The following is a 19,605-nucleotide window of genomic DNA, read 5'->3' as shown; positions in this document are numbered from 1 at the left end:
TCCAAGATGTGAGATCCTACTTCCTAAAACTAGGATCAGACACATGAAGTGATGCAAGGAACTTCATAGACCTGGTGTTGTCCAATAGGAGGGCTTTGCTCCAGGAGGTTTCGGGTTTTGGATCCGGGAGACATTTCCGTTTTATTTATAGGCAGGCCTATAGATACTAGTGTTAACACCTGAACTCCAGCAGGTTCATCGAGAGTCTCAGGAAGAAAGGAAGTCTGTTAATGTTGTATTCCCTTACAGTTTTGTAGATGAAGGGACGGATCTCAGGGACTKCCACACTCGCACACACGTATGACTATAGCTGGGTTATCATGTTTGTGTCCTGCCAGAGTCACCGATTAGATACATAGATGCTGTGACGAATCAGATGACCCCTGCGATGTTTCGAGTCGTACACCCTCCTTCAAACTCACCTCAGATATTAGATTTTCACCAGGTGACAGCAATCAGCGGCTTCGAGCACTTCAGGTGTCATCGTCGCGTCGCTTCCTCCTTCTCTCTTACACAGACAAAACTGTCGTTACTTCCTCAGTGCCGATGACGACAGCAACGTGTCAAGTGATGTGTCGGTCTCGACCGAGCCGACAAGATATGCCTGTTCATTTATATCACGCCGGATACTACATTTTTGTAATTTTTCCTCGAATATAAATATTATTTTAACCATTCATATGGTTAAAATTGATCAGTATTTTTATACGATCAATATTTCTCATAAGGATAAATCAGAAGTTGGCAGAAGCAAAGTGTCATTTAGGTTCAGACGGAGCTGAGCCAAATTGTTTAGATCTCTTGGAAGGGCCGGAAATCCCATGTCATGACGCCACACAAGAGCTAGCGTTGCGTTCAGGTTCTCTGGAAAACATCAATCTGGGAAGTACATAGTACTCCATAGAAGTAAGCCTTCGTGGTACAAGGTGAAATCAATTCTTTGCTTTGTCTCAGAAGAGGGTAGACTACCCAAAAATTGTCCTCAAGTTAAAGTAGCACTACAACAACATATTTTTACAAGTAAAAATTAAAATTACCCATCTAAAGCGCTACGCAAGTACCTGTAAAAGAGTTTTCTGTAAAAAGATAAGCAATTTAAACCAGAAACTTATTTTTCAATATTCTTATTAAACTAATATTTAAGTAATTTATTATTATTATATTATTACAGGGTGCAGTACTTCCATTGACAATATGTACGGTATATTCACAAGAAATAGCACAGCTATAGCAGATATAATAATAATAATAGCTTGTGTCTCATTTTAACATGTAGGTGTATCTTGTCCATTTTTGTTTAAAATAGTGCTCTTCATTCAGTGAAATTACTCCGATATCAATTAGTAAAAGAGCAAGACATTTGACACTAGTGTAGCAATACTTCATAGTAATATCCCTCAAGTAAGAATACGACGTAGTAAAATTACTTTTAATTATTTTTTTTCCCCTAAAAATATTTCTCTGGTAAAAATAGCTAGTCACTACACACCACTGCTTAGTTGTTTAGCATGCCGTCACCCACTTCAGTAAAGACCTTGTTACTGACAGGAATCTAACCGCAGAACATTTTAGACAAGCTAATTAAAGAAAAACAAACAAACAAAAAACTAAATAAATACATAAATTAGCACGACATGTGCCAAGACAAATAACCTGGAGCCTGGAACAATGCTTCACCCTAACATTTGAATCTTGAAGCTAACCACAGCTCAAATGTGGCCTGAGCTTCCTGTTTTTCRTTAACATCAATGGCACCTATTGTGGTGTGCCACGTTGCTGCTGCAGCCTGTCTGCTTTAAGGTTTAGCAAGCTGTGTTTGAATGAGGCATTCCTCATATTTCAATTGYTGCAGATTATTTCAGCTACAGTTTCCTCTACATCATCTTGAACCAGTTCACCCATCTTCAGCTGACCACAACAGGCRTCTTAATTCCATCTGGATATCTAAATGCATTCAGTGACTGCCATACTATTGGAACACGTCCACAAGAAATTAAGCAGGCATGCCTGATGATGTGGCTAATGAGTGTATGTCCTATCATTAATTCTGAACACAATTRATTAATTGCAAGWTATCAATAATGCTKGKTCTCCTTTCATTCAAAAGAGCTTCCTGTAGAGCTTCCATATTACTCAAACACAGCTATTAAAACAGACACAGTCTTTTTACAGTTTAGGAGTTTCCCCACATTCACAAACACAATCCCATCTCAAATATTTGCACAAAGAAACTGCACAGGATATCAATTATGGGCTGACCAAGAGAACCCGGAAATGTTTTTATTTGGCAAACCCCATCTGATACAGAACACTGGATAAGGCAATTGAACAATTTATTTTAATGAGAACAGTGAACATGTTCAAAAAGTAATCAAGAGGAGAAAAAAAAACCTGGATTGTCATGTATCTGTTTTTAAAACAGGATTAGGTAAGATAATAAATATATCTTCAAATTTTCCCAAAAATCCCAAACCTTCCACAAATTTACCTTCAAATGTCTGYTAAAAATTGCTAATCTAAACTAAAAACATGCTCACCAGCCAGTTCGGGCAAAATGGAAAACAACCCAAAAACTAAAGAAAAATAACAATCAATGTAAAAACAATAAAGTTACAAAAAAAAAAAAAAAACAACTACCCAGCTAAAGCAAGATCAATTAAACTGCCAATCAAAGAAGACAATAAATCTTTGAGGATTAAAGTTTTTCAGTGGTTGATCATAAAAAAAGAAAACACAGTAGTTCGAGAAGAGATATTAATAAAAATAAAATAAACTGGTGACTACATTATGTGCATTTGCCATTTCATAAAACATTTGCCAAGGTAAACTGACAACTTATGGTTMTGGAACAGCTGCACATTAACACCAGAATACCAAATTAACGTACTGAACAGTAACACATCTGAAGAAAAACTTCACCTTCCCATTTTTAAAAAAGCAAAATGCATTTCTCAAGGAACATATAATTCAAATCACTTTGTTATCATTTGACACAAAAACGTCTCATTTGTACACAAAATTGAAACCAAGAGAGCTGTGAAACTGTGGCAGGTGTCTTGGTTTAAAGACGAACATTGGTATCTTATTTTGTCCTAAAGCGTAAAAAAAAAAAAAAAAAAAAAAAAAAAAAAAACAGAAAAAAAGAAATCTCTCCAGATTTCTTTTCTTTTTTTTTTTTTTTGTCAAATAGCACAACACAACATCCACCGTACAATGTGCAACTATAATGCAGCAAACTAAAACTCAGTGCCCAAAAATATGCAAGAAAATGGGAGTGCTGAAGACAATCCCCATTTGGAACAAAACCATTGGCACATTTTTTTTATTTATTTATATATATAAATTTTTTTAAGAAGAATCCCCTCCCATTAGGATTCATCTGTGTGAATCTTAGTCCTTCAGTAAGTTGGAGGTTGATACTCCCCCTGTGGCCCTTGGTTGTTGGAGAAAGGCGCTTGCTGGTAGCTCGACGGGGCAGGTGGGTACGGAGAAGAGTGGTCCTGGGCGGGGTCTGTGTAATCCTGATTAAACTCACTCACTCCCTGGCGATATCTTCCTATCGCAAAATAGGACAAAAGAGCCTGTGGAGAGAGATGTCTGTGTTAACTAAGTGGAAGAGGTTTCAATCCCTACAAAATCCAAACAAGATCAAATTTGTTTGAGGCTCACCCAGGTAACGATCGAGAAAAAGGAGAACGCGATGACGGCCCTGGCGGCGTCTGCACTGACAACATCGTTGTTGGTTTTGACCCACTGGTTGGTCAGGACACAGAAGCAGATGAACCAGAGCAATGTCCAAGCCCCTATTTAAAAGAAAAAATAAAAAATAAAATCAGGTTATAGGTAGGATAAAAATATGCACGTTTAAAATGTAGGTAGGGCACAAAATCCTGAAAATAAATTTTTTTCTATTTTATCCATATGTTTTACACAAATACAGTGAGAACACTCCACGTTAGCACCACATATATGTCACAAATGCAGTTATTTTGATATCATTGTACGCAAAATCAGTTTTGCAAATGACTGCTTGGTTCACTGGTAAATATAGTAGAAGATATTTAGGAGGGCAGATGTGAGACATGTGATGTAAACGAAGAACATTTGCTCTTAGTTTACACTCGTCAACTAAGGTGTTTCTAAACCAAATTGCAAAATTTTCATTACGGCCAATTAAGACAGATTTAAGAATGAGATTTTATCCATCTTGTGGCTGTGACTGCAACTAAACTAATGTAGCAAGACAACATTATATAGTTCAGTCTATTTAACGCCATCAATACTTTCTAACACATAATCTTTTCTAATATCATGCAACAGTTCTTGACCTTCTCTTTGAAATCAAAAACATGAACTTTTTTTTACTAAACTTTTTATTAGGGTTCTGAGCCCACAGGAGCGAGTGGATGGCATTGGCCAATGCAAGGGACGGCTGTTCGCCTGCTCGCTGCGGAAGTAGCGCTATGTTAAAAAATATGCGTTTCAGCTCATAATGCCAAAACTAGAAGTTGCATCACCAAAATTGATGTGGACAAAGTTTCTTAGAAAGATTCTCCAACAGCAGAGCCACTGCGCAAAAGTTGTACATCTGTAAATCTATCAGTCCCCCCCATCTGGGGGGGGGGGGGGGATGCCATGCTGGGCGAGGAACCCATTATAACTGCTTGCTAACTAGTGCGAAAGGATTTTCCTGTACAGCTAAATTTACTGTAGAAACTGAACTACATGATTGAAGATGTAGATTTGAGAGAAGGCTGATAAACTTTAACTTGTTGGGATGTTGTGACCATTTATCATACACGTATCTCCTTTTTTGTTTAATCTGATACAAATACATAAAAAGGAAAAAAAAAAACAATCACCTGAAAAGGTTAGATCTCCAACAACGATGTATTTCCTCTCTTTGGCATTACTGATGTTAGGAAAATAGGCGTCCAGTAGCAAGAACATGACACAACCCAAGAAGGCCAGGATTCCAATTCCCACTGCATAGTTGCATGCACTGTCGTTATTGTTGAACATGCATTTGGTTTCTCCCGCTGTATGTGGGTTAATGTAGCCTTCAGCTGTTATGCTTGCAAAAACCACTATGGAAAATACCTGCAAAAGAACAAACAAGCAGGGTCAATTCCTGATAGGCTTCTTGTGTAGCCCCATAAAAAGTCCCCAAAATACCCAATAAAGAAAATGTGTGCTGCCTGACGCAGCGGTCAGCAGACCGTGCTTGTTAAGTTTCAATTCCTGCCAGGTTTTAACAAAGATATTATTTTTTGAAAAAGAGGAACGAGTCTGTAAGTCACTCCAGCACCTAACTTATAAAATCATAAAAACGTCATACCTCACTGTCTCTACTATTTCTTCCCATCTGCATTTGTGTCCATAGTATGGCTTTTTTTTTTTTTTTTTTTTTTTATAATTTAAGAGCACAGAACATATTTTTTCAAAGCCCTTCACTTCAGTAATTTATATAGTATCCATTTCTTAATTGAACATCGCTGACCTACATTTGAGAAATGGCTAAATGTCATTGTTTTACAACCCTATATGAAATATAAAAACAAAATATGAAGAGTTTGGGGGATTTGTTTGTTTTGCTTTTTTAAACAGAAATATCCAGCTATGTGATGAATAACCTGTAGGGTGGCTCAGTGGTTAGATCTGTTGCCTTCCAGGTTGAAATTCCAGTCTCGACTCTTTTTGCATGGAGTTTTCATTGTTCTCCCTGGTTATATTCAGTCCATGCACATGACTGCAGGGCTAATTATTCACTCCAAGTGGACTTTAGGTACAAGTGACAAATTCTGAATGTTGCATACATTTTTAATTCGGACTGTAGCGACACACTAATCTCACGATTAAAAAATGATACACGATGTTCTGGTCACAATACGATATATATATCACAATATTCAGCAAGAAATAGGATCTGATATTTGATACATGTTAAAGATTTTCTGAAAGATTTTAGAGTGATTTTTGTGATATTTTGTTACTGTTCCATAGACTTGGACTGAGTTAATTGAACTGATGGTGTAATACTGGCGTAATAAATGTTTTTGTTATACATTTGCTTTGTATAAATGTTAATTGTGTGGCTTTGTGTATTTGGTTATGCAGAAAAGGAACCTTTGTCTTTTCTGCATAAAGACAAAAAATGTGTCTTTTTTGTAGATCCGTCCCTTCATCTACAAAACTAGATAAATAGATAATATTATATTTATTATTAAATAGATAATACATGAAATTACCTATTTAACTTCATTTTTTAATTGATTGTAACGGGTTGTTTCATTACATGTCATTTTTAATGTACATGTGCAACTTGGGTAAAAAATGCCATGTGTGATAGCCGCCATTTAGTTCATGACAGGCCTCACATAAAACTCAAAGTAGGATTTAATGTATCGATACTCGCAGATGAAAAATCTATATTTTGAGGAATAAAATATTGATAAATATCGTAGAATCGATCAAATTACACAGCCCTATTTTTAATCAAAAACTGCATTTTGAGGCCACACATTATATCTTCCGTAATGCAACTTCCCCTGTGTCAACAATAACACATTTGAAGCTTTGAAATATATTGGGATTTTTTACAAACTGTTAAATGTGAACAGTCAGTAATCAATTTAAAGTCGATTGACCTTTTTACATGCTCTGAAATGCTCCTCCTATGTAAAGTTCAACTACACTGGCACAGAAAAGCAAAGAAGAAGAAAGGCAGGCAGGCAGCAACAGATGACGCTGGGAAATTTCTCAGTTCCTGGTAACTACTAACACGAAACACAGCAATATGTGCAGAAGCAGAGCTACATGTTTTGTTTCCCTACTCTTTTCTTTCCCAGTTAAGTACTATTAGTGTAGCTTCCAAGCATTAAGTAGACCACAAAGGTTGTCCCCCTGTACAGTATTTGTCTCTTTTACTGCAGTGACACAGCAGTGCACATGCTAGCCTCAAGCTACAATCAACTAACGACAACTTAAAACATATTATGGACACTTTTTGAAAGTTTATAATCGGCTCGTACTTGAGAAACGCTTAATGTGCAATTCAAAGCGCGCATACAGCCAACAAGCAGTTTAGTTTATACTTCTCTGTGAAGCCTGGAAGCTGACATATGTTAATAACCTTTAAGGTTGACAGTTGCTAACGTTAACGTCTAAGTCACTCACCCAGCTCAGGAAGCGCAGAATAGTCTGTGGTTTCTTCACAAAGCTCTCAAAATCAAAGGCCCCACCGGCCAGAGAGGCACCATAAGCATTGCTCTGCATTATTTCACGCTCTGAAAAAAAGCTGTCAGGCAAATTTACGACGAGTTATGAGCTCTTTCTGTCAAAGCTCGGGAGGAGTTTAGATCTATAGCAACCTACTTCCTGAGAACTTTTTTAAAGACCGCCCCCTTTTTGATGCGTTTACGATTAGCTCGGAAAGATCGAATCATTTAGCAAGTGTTTTTGTTGCATTTTTCAGATTTAAAAACAAAACAAACAAACACAAAAAAGCCTTCACGGATACAATTCTTTGTATTTAATCTATACTTATTTCTCGGGCGAGTTCAATGTAGGAATGTCTAAATATCAATAAATGTTTCCAGGAACCAATAAACAGTGCAAAAGCACTTTACCATCGACCTTTGGGTTCCTTAACTTCTTCAACCACTTGTGGTGCGTTGTCATGTTTTTGCCTTTTTTTTTTTTTTTTCTACATTGCTTACTCTGTGAAAAACACAGGAGGGTGCCACAACTGCGCCGCCCATAAAATCTGATCAAATATCGTATGATTTAATATCATGTCATTGTACACATGAACCTTGTAGCAAGAAGGTTCAGGATGCGAAGTCCAGCCTGAGGCCTTTCTGCGTGGGTGGTACAAAACAGATTGTGTGAACTTTCTAAATTGTCCATTATGTGTGTGTGTGCGTGGGTTTACGTGCATGATTGCGTGTCTGTGTTGCCCTGCGATTCACTGGCAACCAGGGTGCCTCCTGCTCCTCACCTCACCTAATAACTGCTGGAGATCATGTGCCATAACCTTGCGTGGACACGTGATATGCTGTATAACATTTTGGTCTTTGTCCTTTTGGCGTGATAAAGTAAGTTGCAGTTCTAGATTTTGACCACTGGATGGCAGTGTGCACTCAGGTATAAAGGCATTGCAGCAGATTCGAAGGAATTTCAGAATGCAAAACCAACAAAGATATAAAGTATTTGATTGTATTTAAAAAAAATATATATATATATATATTGTCATAATTCTTGCATACTGTTATCAATATTATTAGTGATAACATTAGCACTACCAGAGCACGTCGCGGTGGAGGACCCAATCAGTTCATGCATAAATTACTGAGTAAAGTTAAAACTTTAAACAAACTTGTTTAATGCCAGAAAAATAAAAATCATCAAAATCATAAAGTCAAATGCGCCACTTCCAAAACAAAATGTCAATCTTTTCATATTTGACACACGGAAACCTGCAGAGATATAAGAGACCCTAATCTAATAAAAAATATGACCAATATTATCTTATTGACTTGTTTTTCTGTAGTTTCCTCTGCACAGAACACGTCAAAGATGCAACGTACACTAATTGCAGATAAGCCGCAGCTGTAAGAGAGAAAGAGGAAGTGTGACTTTGTCTCTTGTTTAATGTTTTTGCCCTTTGCCCAGTTTATTTAGTCACTTCTTTCTTTTTTGGCATATTACTTATTGGCAGTCACTGATGCGCAGGTAGATATGTGAAAAAGCCGGAGAGAAGCATTTATTCTGTGCACATCACAGGAAGAAACAGAACCTTTTACTTGTTCTTGTTCCTTAAGCAGCTTTGCATCATAAGAAGGAACTGGTAAACTTTGGTGATCTATTTTCAGTGTTTCTGATAATCCACTACCCCCAACAACAATATGCGGTTGATGTGGACTAAGCCAGTGTAAGTTTCACGCAGCAAACGGTGATCAGCATCAACCATGGCAAACGGTGGGAACTTCAGTGTCAACATTTGTGAAGAGGATCATGACTATGAGTAAGTTTTTTTTTTATGTATATATATATATATATATATATATATTTAAGAACATATTCAATGTAAAACAGTATTAAAGGTCTTGACTCAAATTTAAGTAGACATTAAGCAAGAGGTAATGTTCCTTTAAAATCTTATCACTATTTTCTTTCTCCTTTTCAGAATTGAAGCATCAAAAGATTAAGTTAATTTAATGGCATACTTTAGTTCAGTTAAATCAAAGCTTTCTATCTATTATTGACAGTTATCCAGAAGAGCTTTGCTGAAAGATTGTGGGATATTTACTCAGTGTTATTTCCACTCGCTTGCAGAAACCTTGGAGAAAGTGGACCCAGTCGGGACTCTTTCCAAGTCTTCAAAGAACCGGCATGTAACGTTCGGGGGAATCCTGAAGACATACAGATGGAAATGTTCACGAAAAACTCAGACACGTCTGGTATTTAGTCCAACCAAAGTTTTCAACTCAGAATATTGCTTAAAATTCCAATTAAATAAACAATGTTTTTCAGACAGTGAGTCAACAAGCAGCAGCAAAGAATCATCTAATGTATACCGAGTGAGATCTTTGCAAAGAAACAACTGGTCAGCCGCTACAAGGAGGGTACTCTCCTCCATGCCAAGTCGCAAAACTGGTTAGATAAAGCCCACATTTTTGACAATTTTTAATCTACACAACTGAGATATTTACGGTTTCCTCCCTTACTTTCACAGGGTTACATAGTTCTGCAGGCATGGCTGTGCGAGCCAGGCAAACATGTGCACTACCGAAGCACCAGACCTCGTCCTGTGACTCCCTCCACATCCCCAGAGCCACCCAGGCTGATATCACATCACCAGAGTTTGAGGAAATCAGTACTGAAGGTAAAAGGAAGATATGAATTGACCAAATGGAAAGTATAAACAGGCAACACTCGTACCCTCTGGGCGAGGTGAAACTGTTTCTGTTGACGACATCCACAGACGAAGGAAATAATTTGGCTGATTCAGGCTTGTGGTGCGCTGAAACCAATAAGCAGCAGCTGGTGTCAGATCTCCGAGGCGTCTCTGAGGGTGAAGGCATGCGTAAGCTGCGAGCGATGCCACTCAGCCTGGCGGACAAGATGGAAATCAGGTAAATGGAACAAAGATCCCATTCACATATGGCACGGATATCCTGAACCAGCCAGTTATTAAACCGGGTGTGACCATTGTCCTAAAGGACAGCTTCCCACAAATCACATTTGGAGGTAACTAATGAGGCGAAGTGGGGATGAAAGTGTACGTAGGATCTCTTAAAAAAATAAAAGAAAAAAAAGTAGACTTTTCTGAAATGACTCCCCTTGAGCAGCTGCGTCACCTGGGAATCTCCTGGTAAAAAGATGTATAAAGCAAGAAGGTGATCAGCTAAACTCTAATAATTGAGCTTTTCTGTGTCATCAATAGCTTTAATTGTTTCATAGTTTTAGTGGCTAGAATTCTAAGTTAAAAAGGAAGCTCTTTTTAAAGTAAGGGTTGTTTTCATTGTTGGATATTATTTAGCAGAGAGAGTGAGAGTCGTTTTGTTTTTTTTGTTTTTTTTTTGTATTTGTAGGTTTTGCATTCCTTTTGGTGGCTGAGTAAATTTGCTGTGCTCACCAGGTTGTAAAGTCACTTCTGTTATTTACATGCCGTCACTGGCCGTCCTCATGAAGCAGATGTGATCTATTGCTTGTTTACAGAAATCCAATCGCATAACAAAAATGAAAACTCTTTAGGCCTCTAAAATGGGATTTAATTTTGAAAAGTTGCTGTTTAATTAAACTATTATCGCACTTGTTGATGCCTGATCTGAGCACGCTAATTTTGGAGTGTGAATAAAACATTGTGTGCTTTGTGCCAATATTTGGAGTAACCCATTTCTACTTATCTGTTTTCACAAGGAAGCATTCTTTTAGCCCTTTAGCTAAGAATTCGGTCATCAACAGGAACGTCCCTTGCCATAATCTTCCATGCATGTACCTTTCAAGGGTAGGTTAAAAAAGATTTGCTGCTCCTATAAGGTTTGAACTGTTTATTGGCTATTGACCACATGTGTGTGGTTTGTTTGCTCCCTTAAAGATGTGGCGCCATTGCAGATATACCCCCCGATTTTCCACCTCCCTCAAGTTGTGGCACTCATCCATGAAAAAACTGAGCGGACGTTATGGAACCGGAGTTCTCTCCTACTTCACTTTTCTCCGAACGCTCCTGTTCATCAACCTGCTTTTCTTCATTATTACCTTCTTGTTTCTGGTTCTTCCTCAAGCCATCCATCCTCCACCTGACTCCCATCGTGTGTCTTTCTCTTGGATTGGACTTTTGACCGGCATAGTGAGTTGGTTGTACTAAACTTTATTTGTTTCTATAGTTCGTATTTAACAAATTTGATCTGGAGCTTGTCTCAATGTTTCATCTTTGGCAGGGTTACCTTTCTCAGAGCTTGATGTTTTATGGTTACTACTCAAACATCACGATTAAAACTACGAGCATAACATCTGTGGTACCTTACTGCATACCAACTGCCTATGTTTTTACCATCACAATGTCCTTCTTTATTATCTGCATTATTCTGGTGTACAGGTTGGTATACAATATTCACTTTAACATATTTTGCTTTTTTTTCTCCCATCAGTTGTGTGTATCTAAAGGTCAATTTTCCTCCTTGCAGCATGTCCAAGTCTTTTGGGAAAAGTTTTCAGGTGTTCAAGTCCGACGGGAATCTGTCAGAAAACGTTTTCTGCTCCTGGGACTTTAAAGTCACCAAAAAGCCTTCCATCAGACTTCAGTCTGAAAAGATAAGCACTCGGCTAAAAGTATGCAACCATTTTATTAACACATTTGTCACAACAACAAATTTATACTCGCATTCTCGGCTTGTTTTCTTGCTAAAACTATTAGATTAATTCAGTGGAACTAATTCTATCACAGGAAATTTCTCACACATTTGTTTTCACACCTCTGGTTTTGTCTTGCTCTTTTGCAGCATTCTGTTTTATGTGAGATAAATGTGGTCAACATCTTGTTTGAGAATGATTTTGCCCTAAGGTTTGGATAACGCTGGATGCAGTCATGGGAAGTACGTAGCACAAGAATCAAATTTAGAAGAGTTATGTTTGAGTGGTCATTTTCTGTATAACTTTATCAATCTTTGCAAAGGAGTTTATCCTATCCTTGCAGCATTTAGTGTATTTTAAACAAGGTTGTGGTCTGGACTTTGATTGGACAGAAGGTTTCCTGCTTTCACATGACAGCCGTGTCAGTTGTTGCAAACAGGGAGCATGCGCCCATTTCCTTTCACTTAGCCTTTATCCACTACTTTGACTCAGAAGACCCAAAACAAATGCATTTGAGTCTACAGTGGCAATGTGACAAAATGTGAATAAGTTCAAAGATGGTGAAAAATTCTGCAAGGCAAAGTTCACAAAGTTTCAGTCATGTGGCTACAAAACAAGCTCAAATAATTCCTCCTCCACACATGTTTGACAGCTGTAAAATATATTTCTGCTAATACGCTTTTTGGGTTTTTCCRTACTGCGTACTATGACCAAACATCTCAACTTTAGTCTCTTTTGTCACTGATAAGAATGTTGTGGCCCAACTTGCAGCTTTGAAAACTTCATTTGCAAACAAAAATGTTTTCGTCTCCATCATGCCACCTAAAAATATGGAACGTAAAAGATGTAGCTTCTTTTTTTTAATTTATTGACATTGAGGTAAATGTACCAGGACACCCACTTCTGAAATGAACGCCAACTTTGGTGTTTTCTTCCCATTAGTGATCACTCTGACTTTAAGTTATAATCCTTATCATATCGACATGCAGCAGCAATCATTTCTCTAAGGTCTTAGGTGTCGCCGATGTCTTTCTTGGCATCGTGTCATCACACACCAGTTCTCTCCACACCAACTGAATATTGAAGCTTCTGTTTTGATAGCAGTACTTCTCAATTCATTAAATTATTTTCCCTCTTGAGTCCTGTAGTAGATACAGTTGGGGTGTAGAATTTTATTTCCTCTTTGCCTGTACTGACACTATTGTAAAGATCCTTTTTCTCGTGTCTATATGTGCGAGAGTAAAACTGTTAAACACCACTGATGACGGTGGTTAACATTTATTCATTAGTTATCGGCGCCACCTCAAGCAGACTGCTTTTCCAACAGGAGCAGCTTTCTGAGCTGACCAGCGGAGAAGAGGAAAGGACTCTCGTGCAGCTTTTCCGCAACTTCCTTGTGCATGTGGCAGCATGGTTCATTTGCCTGGCCAGCATCTTCTTCAGTGCCTTGGGCATCTACTTGCTTTCAAAGGTTAGAGGAAAAGTCAGAGACGTGACAGATTGCAAGTGTACATGAGAACTCCCTTGAGTCGCCTCACCACTGAGGCATGCACAAAAGACTTCCTGTCAACATTGAATTGGTTCTGCTTTTCTTTTCTGCAATGCGTTTTTATCAGAAGTATTTTTAACACCATAAATTTTACCATCGAATGCAGGGTACAAATTTCTCATGTGAAAAGACAGACGTTTATAAAAGCATATGTAGCTCTCTTCTAAGAAGTCTTTGCAGTGTTTCCTGTCTAAATGGGAACTTAGACAGACAATAAAAGGACTAGTAGGAAATAAAAGTTGAATTTGTATGTATTCTTGTTTTGTCCCCATCACAAGTTGCTCTGAACTTTATGCTCCTTGCTGTGAATTCTTCTCCTTCTACAGAAGGCCATTAGTAAAATGCATCAGAATCTTGATTTGCTGTTCATGGCTGCCGTGGTGTCTGGCTTCAACCTGCTGCTGCCTGGCATCTTCAACTTCTGTGCTTGGATGGAGAAGCACAACTCGCCCAGCACGCGTATTTATGTCTCCATCTTCAGGTGAGAGGCGGTATTTGACCAAGCAAGTCAATCTTATTTGTATTGCAACAAGGCAACTGAAAGTGCTTTACATCATAAAAACACAAAAAACAAAAGTCATAAAATAACATGCAGTCAGCATAGAAACCAGTGATGCATATTACATTTTGACAAGTTCAAATCGAAATCAATACAATTTGTATATATTGGTCACTTCTTCTGTTATGGTCCAAAAACATTTCTAAACGGGTGAGTTTTTAGCCTTGATTTAAAGGAACTCGGTGTTTCAGCTGCTTTGCAGTTTTCTGGAAGTGTGTTCCAGATTTGAGGTGCATAGGAGCTGAATGCCGTTTCTCTATGCTTCGTTCTGGTTCGGGGGAAGCAGAACCAGAAGATCTGAGAGGTCTGGAAGGTTGATACCACAGCAGACCTCTAATGTATTTTGGTGCTAAACCATTCAGTGATTTATAAACTAATAACAGTGCATCAAAATCTGCTTTCTGAGCTACAGGAAGTTCAAGCACATCACCCTGGTGGTAAAATCTTTACTGGTCTTAGTGAAAATGCGAGCTGCAACTCGCATTCTCACTAATGTGAGTTGCAGCTTTAGTGTTTTTTTTCTTTCTTTCTTTCTTTTTAGAAACAATGTATCATTTTCCTTTCACTGTACTATTACTTTCTGCTTTGGACTGTTATTTTAATACGACAGTCTGAAAAAGTTTATTGGCATGAGTACCTGAGCAAATATCTTCACGTAAATTCTAACTAGTCTTGCACCGAATAATAAATCCATTCTTACTGCAAAAGGAAGTGCAATGTTGTTTTATTTTGGTCACAGATGCCAGGAACCTTGTTAAATGGAGATGTTGTTTCCATCTTGAACTCGCAGGAACCTGCTGCTGAAGATCTGCATTATCGGTGTGTTGTGTTACCACTGGCTTGGAAAAATTGCTGTGGAACAAGACCCTCAGGTTTCAAAGGTTATTAGCTTCCTCATTCTTAAACCTGTCAACACTAATTACTAATGTGAAACCACATAATTGTATCATAAAAAAGATCTATGTTTCTTTCACCACATTAACAGGTGATGTCATTAACACTTGTGGAGTTTTTTTTTTTTTTTATTGATTTAGTTTCTCTTTGTGTGTCTGCGTAGTGCTGGGAGAATTTTGTGGGGCAGGAACTTTATCGCCTGCTCCTGATGGACTTCATCTTTACAGTGCTTTACACTTTTCTAGGCGAGTTCGTATGGAGGTAAATCTGAGCTTCATCAGTCATGTAAACACATTGCAATGTTTTTGCTCGGAGGAAATGACTTTCAGCTCACAACATGCCGTCTACCCTCCAGGATTTTCTCCCAAAAAATATTAAGAAAGAACAGAAAGCCTGTGTTTGACATCGCTCGAAATGTTCTGGAGCTCGTATATGGACAAACGCTGACTTGGTGACTGGAATACATTTGAAATTGATCAGGTCATTAACAGAGCTGCCTTAAACTGATTTCCCCATTTTCTGCCTCCAGGCTTGGGGTGTTGTTTGCTCCTCTCCTCCCCGCTGTCCAAATTGTGAAACTGTTTGTGCTGTTTTACATGAAGAAGGTTGGCAAAGCACGTGTCATTGAGTCGTTTCCATAGCGCACGCATAAATATCCAGATGACATTCTTTCTCTTATCTTTCTGTTTTCATCTTCACAGAACAGCCTGATGCTCAACTGTCAGGCATCCAAAAAGCCCTGGAGGGCAACTCATATGACAACAGTATTCATTACTCTCTTGTTCTTCCCCTCGTTTCTTGGTGCTGCTGTTTTTGTTGCGTATACAGTTTGGATGTGAGTGCCATGTTACTTCTTGAATATATTGCTCATAGGCAATTTAGCCATTTTGCATAGCTGTGGCATAAAAACCAACAGGGGACCCATGATTATTCTTAAGATTTAATGTTATTTTACTTGGATTTAAAAAAGTGAATCGTATTTACATGTACATATTTGATTAGGGATACAAGCAATAACTTTAACACCAGGAAAAGAGTAGTTTTAATCAGTGGAAGTAGGTTTTTGTTCTTTGCTATGCAGATATAGCATAGAATCTTCTTTATTCTCCATTAGTCAATCGATAGGCTGATTTACTCAACAAATTAGGCTCTAATGATTATTCATACTTCTTGAGACTTTGAAAAAGACTTGTATTAAAACATCTTCACTTAGGCTAATTCAAGTCTAATCCAAAAGAACATGGAACAGATGTATTCGAATAAGGCCCAATAAAATCTTTCAAGGACTTTAGACCATCTTAAACCTGAATTACAACTTTAAAACATGAAAACTATATTGGAACCAAACTGAGCTAAACCAGAGATTGACGACCATAACCTAAAAAGGAAAATAATATTGTGTCCAAAACCGAAAGTTTGTGAAAGGAATAAAAAAAAAACATGCTTTATTCATTTTTAAATCCATTATCAATTAGCTTTTCAGAAGTAAATATTGTATTTCATGTGTATTGACCATAATCTCCCAGAATCTCTGTCCTTTACAGAATCAAACCACCATCAGAATGTGGCCCTTTTAGGAACCTAACCAATATGTTGGAGTCCGTGAAGCTGTGGGCCGAGAGGATGAAGGACTATCACCAGATTCTGTCTTGGCTCATTCGAGCATACAATGCTTTTACAGATAACCCACTCTTCTTGTTCCTTCCCTCTGGTGTATTTCTGTAGGTCCTCATAGTATTTCTGTAGATCCTCATAGTTATAACTAACCTAGCTTATGTAACCGTATTTTTAGGTCTAATGTTTTCATACTTTTCTCCCGTTTTCAGACTGGTAATATATTTCCGTATTCAGGTAGTAGATGGCCAAAGGAGAATCATCAGACGGTTAGAAAAGCAAATTGACGATGTAAGTGAAACCCTACTTTGGCCTAGAATAGAGTAAGTAAAACCTTGCCAGCATGTTGGCGTCCGGGAAAAATAAAACAAGGAAAACAGTATATTGTGAAAACGATATATTTTACTTTCACTTTACAATTATGAGCTATTTTGTGTTGACATAAATCTCAAGAAAGGGATTTGTTGGATGCAAATTGACGATGTAAGTAAAACCTTCAGTCTAGATTGAACTATGCAAGTTTTTTGAGTCTTCTATGTCTTCTATTGTATGGGTTGTAAAATATATATATATATATATATATATATATCAATAGATTTTAGAATTGAATTCCTAGGTCTATTTAAGTCCCAATACTTGGAGCCTTTAGTTTGTGAAAAAAGCAAGACACCAGTAAACTGTGATTTGACTTAAATGTTGTTTTCACTGTATTCAGGAAGGTAAAGATAAAAAATTCCTCATCACCCAACTGCAGTACTTGTATGAGGAAAATAATCCAAATTCTAGTCATAGACACAGGTAAGCTGGGTTCACTTCCTTTTTGGAAATTCTTTTTGGTAATTGCAGAGCCTATCATTGCTAAAGGAATAACAAATTGCTTTGAGAACTATCATGCATTTGGAACTTGTTTTCTTTTCAGAGGAAGATGATATCACCGCCTTCTCATGCACGCTGGTCGTTAAACAGTGTTATCTCATCAGCGCTGAGATGTGAGATGTCTGGACTCTGAGAACTTCACTCATAAATGCCAAAGAAACAATAGAAAATGTAGCAACATGCTTTGTGAAGTTTTGATATACTTTGATATTTGATTAATTTACAACAGCAGGTTGAACTCTTCTGCATCTATTGTAAATAAAATGCTTTGTATACTATGTATTTTTAGATTCACTTTAAAGTTTATTCGTGTTTTATATAAAGCAAAAATACAATGTGACCGCATTGTATGTTTCTCCAAATGTGGCTTTATGCAATAGTCCACAAGAGTAATTCTCTGAGCTGTGAGGTTGTTCTAGAAATATTCCAGAGATGGTGTTTGCTGGTTTCTGCAGCAAATCATATCTTGATATCACTTCATTATTTTCTATGAAATAAACACCACAGACCCAGTCATTCAATAAATGTCAACCTCTTAGCTACAACACAGCTCTACATATTACTGATTGTAATTTGGGCAAAGAACAAGAGAGTAGATTGAATTCTACACATTACAATTGTACAACACTTTTTAAAACATGCATTGTCAAATAATTGATGGCCTTTTTCTTGATACGAGTCATTTATCTTCAAAGGAACAAAATATTTTCACTGAAATTTCCTTTAGTTTATCATTGCTGATCAATGCCTAACCAAAATGCGTAGAAGAGAACTGAATAGGGCTTAAAGTGTCTGGTAGAAATCCGGAATTACTGGAAGGCTTTGAAAGAGAGAAGTGGGTGTTGAAAACATTTTACTAAACAATGACTGCAAAACACATGGACAGTGGCAACAAATTGTTTCACATATATCTAATTTATATAGTACCCAACACATTCATTTGCACTACAAAAACTTATCTCAAATTAACTTAAAGAGGTAATTGGGATTTATTATTTGTAGTGAGGTTTCATGAAGTTACTATTAATGGCTCCGCTACTAGAAACAATCCTATCTCTGCGAGTTATTTTAAAATGCTGATGTCTGTTAAATTGGGGAGGAGAAAATATGTCTGGCTGTTACTTTGCACCAGTCTGAGGATTGCTTTGTTTTTTTACATTCTTGCTGAGATATATCTACTTCAGATAAGGGGTTGGTAGCAACTCCCCATAACATGCCTTTGGTGTAATCTCAAGTACCTTTGGGCAAGAGTTTGGTGCACATCCTGGACAGGTCGTCGGTCCTTAATGATGGCCCCTCATTTGTGATCATTGTTTTCATCAAACATATCAAAATTAATAGAATAGATCTTTTCTGTTTGCTTAAACCTGTTAGATGTTATGAAATATTTAGTGCAGAAAACTAAATGCTCTCATGTTAGCAAAAATGGGTTGCAAAAACACCACAGTAAATAATATTAAATTAACAACTGTGTCAGTCATGTTTTGGCTGTTTTTATGTAATCTCAAACTGAATTTCACTGAAAACTTAAGGGCAAATAAACTTATCTAACATATCCTCCATGGAATTTGTTTCCATTTCCTGTACACTGCATCAGATGTCGTGCGGCAAAAAAATGTTTATCTGTGTTCACTCAACACTAGAAAGTCCCTGTTTAGGGTTTTTACCTGGCTGCTTAACAGGTTTTGTGACATTGAAATAAAGCCTTTGAACTTCAGATTAAAACAAAACTAAAAGTAGGAGGAGATTTCCTCGTACTTGAGTATAAATGATCATCCACTTGTTGGACATATGTTTTCTTTCCACAACCACATTTGTCTCACATCTGCATCTGGATAATGGCGTCTGGTAGGGAAAAAGTCACATTCATTTTTTTTACTTCTTATTTATGTAGTTTTTTTCTTTTTTTTTCTGACATTTTTTCTTGGAAAAAAAATAATTAAAAAAGGATGATGAATTCTATTTATTTCAGATACCAGTGAGAGGGCACCTAAAAAAAGGACTTTCATAGTGCTCCCAAAGAAATACTGGCCTGTCCTGTCCCAATTCTATAGTTTGGTAAGGAATTTTTGATGCTACATGGATCATTTTAACACTATTATTGGGTTCTTGAAGCTTCTTTGTTTTTCTGTCATTTAACAGGATCATGGCTTGTTTATCACAAACCTGAATCCCAATATAAGTGAAGGTTATGTGGCTGCCTATTTTAAACCTTTTGGATGTGTCACAATGTGCAAGGTGAAGTCAAACCCATATA

At 37.3% G+C, this 19,605-nt stretch overlaps 4 protein-coding genes across 5 annotated transcripts in view; 2 read left to right on the top strand and 2 right to left on the bottom strand.

The window, feature by feature from the left end:
• The window catches only part of cant1a (calcium activated nucleotidase 1a), a 6,445-nt gene extending 5,895 nt beyond the window's left edge, over positions 1 to 550 (bottom strand). The window contains exon 1 of one of the 2 annotated variants that reach the window (XM_008416211.2): positions 423 to 550. The gene's annotated coding sequence lies outside the window, so the exon portion shown is untranslated. The other variant, XM_008416213.2, reaches the window with a different exon arrangement.
• A 1,693-nt stretch (positions 551 to 2,243) lies between these two features.
• Positions 2,244 to 7,391, bottom strand: syngr2a (synaptogyrin 2a). The gene is made up of 4 exons (XM_008416217.2): positions 7,177 to 7,391; positions 4,863 to 5,100; positions 3,670 to 3,803; positions 2,244 to 3,581 (listed from the first exon to the last, which is right to left on the bottom strand). The coding sequence occupies exons 1-4, from the start codon at positions 7,273 to 7,275 to the stop codon at positions 3,399 to 3,401; spliced, it is 654 nt and encodes a 217-aa protein (XP_008414439.1). The 5' UTR covers positions 7,276 to 7,391; the 3' UTR covers positions 2,244 to 3,398.
• A 1,219-nt stretch (positions 7,392 to 8,610) lies between these two features.
• Positions 8,611 to 17,631, top strand: tmc6a (transmembrane channel-like 6a). The gene is made up of 20 exons (XM_008416218.2): positions 8,611 to 9,025; positions 9,337 to 9,461; positions 9,535 to 9,657; positions 9,737 to 9,886; positions 9,986 to 10,136; positions 10,924 to 11,011; positions 11,102 to 11,353; positions 11,445 to 11,602; positions 11,691 to 11,835; positions 13,184 to 13,327; positions 13,732 to 13,886; positions 14,755 to 14,845; positions 15,022 to 15,119; positions 15,214 to 15,309; positions 15,388 to 15,463; positions 15,560 to 15,693; positions 16,403 to 16,579; positions 16,685 to 16,763; positions 17,188 to 17,270; positions 17,392 to 17,631. The coding sequence occupies exons 1-20, from the start codon at positions 8,970 to 8,972 to the stop codon at positions 17,399 to 17,401; spliced, it is 2,391 nt and encodes a 796-aa protein (XP_008414440.1). The 5' UTR covers positions 8,611 to 8,969; the 3' UTR covers positions 17,402 to 17,631.
• Positions 17,632 to 19,166: 1,535 nt separating this feature from the next.
• LOC108166474 (uncharacterized) overlaps positions 19,167 to 19,605 on the top strand; it is a 3,419-nt gene continuing 2,980 nt past the window's right edge. The window contains exons 1-3 of the mRNA XM_017306119.1: positions 19,167 to 19,196; positions 19,321 to 19,406; positions 19,491 to 19,586. Coding sequence (XP_017161608.1) covers positions 19,187 to 19,196; positions 19,321 to 19,406; positions 19,491 to 19,586 — 192 coding nt within the window. The 5' untranslated portion in view covers positions 19,167 to 19,186. The remainder of the gene's footprint in view (positions 19,197 to 19,320; positions 19,407 to 19,490; positions 19,587 to 19,605) is intronic.

Source organism: Poecilia reticulata, linkage group LG8, assembly GCF_000633615.1.
Source record: "Poecilia reticulata strain Guanapo linkage group LG8, Guppy_female_1.0+MT, whole genome shotgun sequence".
Lineage (NCBI taxonomy): Eukaryota > Metazoa > Chordata > Actinopteri > Cyprinodontiformes > Poeciliidae > Poecilia > Poecilia reticulata.
This window is presented reverse-complemented; position numbering and strand designations above follow the sequence as displayed.

Bases quoted from the DNA above. Each gene is read 5' to 3' on its own strand.
- tmc6a (XM_008416218.2), top strand. From the start codon at position 8,970: ATGGCAAACGGTGGGAACTTCAGTGTCAACATTTGTGAAGAGGATCAT. The intron at 10,137-10,923 runs GTAAATGGAACA...TGTTTTCACAAG, and splicing joins GCGGACAAGATGGAAATCAG to GAAGCATTCTTTTAGCCCTT. The intron at 14,846-15,021 runs GTTATTAGCTTC...GTGTCTGCGTAG, and splicing joins AAGACCCTCAGGTTTCAAAG to TGCTGGGAGAATTTTGTGGG.
- syngr2a (XM_008416217.2), bottom strand. From the start codon at position 7,275: ATGCAGAGCAATGCTTATGGTGCCTCTCTGGCCGGTGGGGCCTTTGAT. The intron at 3,804-4,862 runs GTGATTGTTTTT...TCTTTTAAATAG, and splicing joins TGGAGATCTAACCTTTTCAG to GGGCTTGGACATTGCTCTGG. The intron at 3,582-3,669 runs GTGAGCCTCAAA...CTCTCTCCACAG, and splicing joins TTTTCTCGATCGTTACCTGG to GCTCTTTTGTCCTATTTTGC.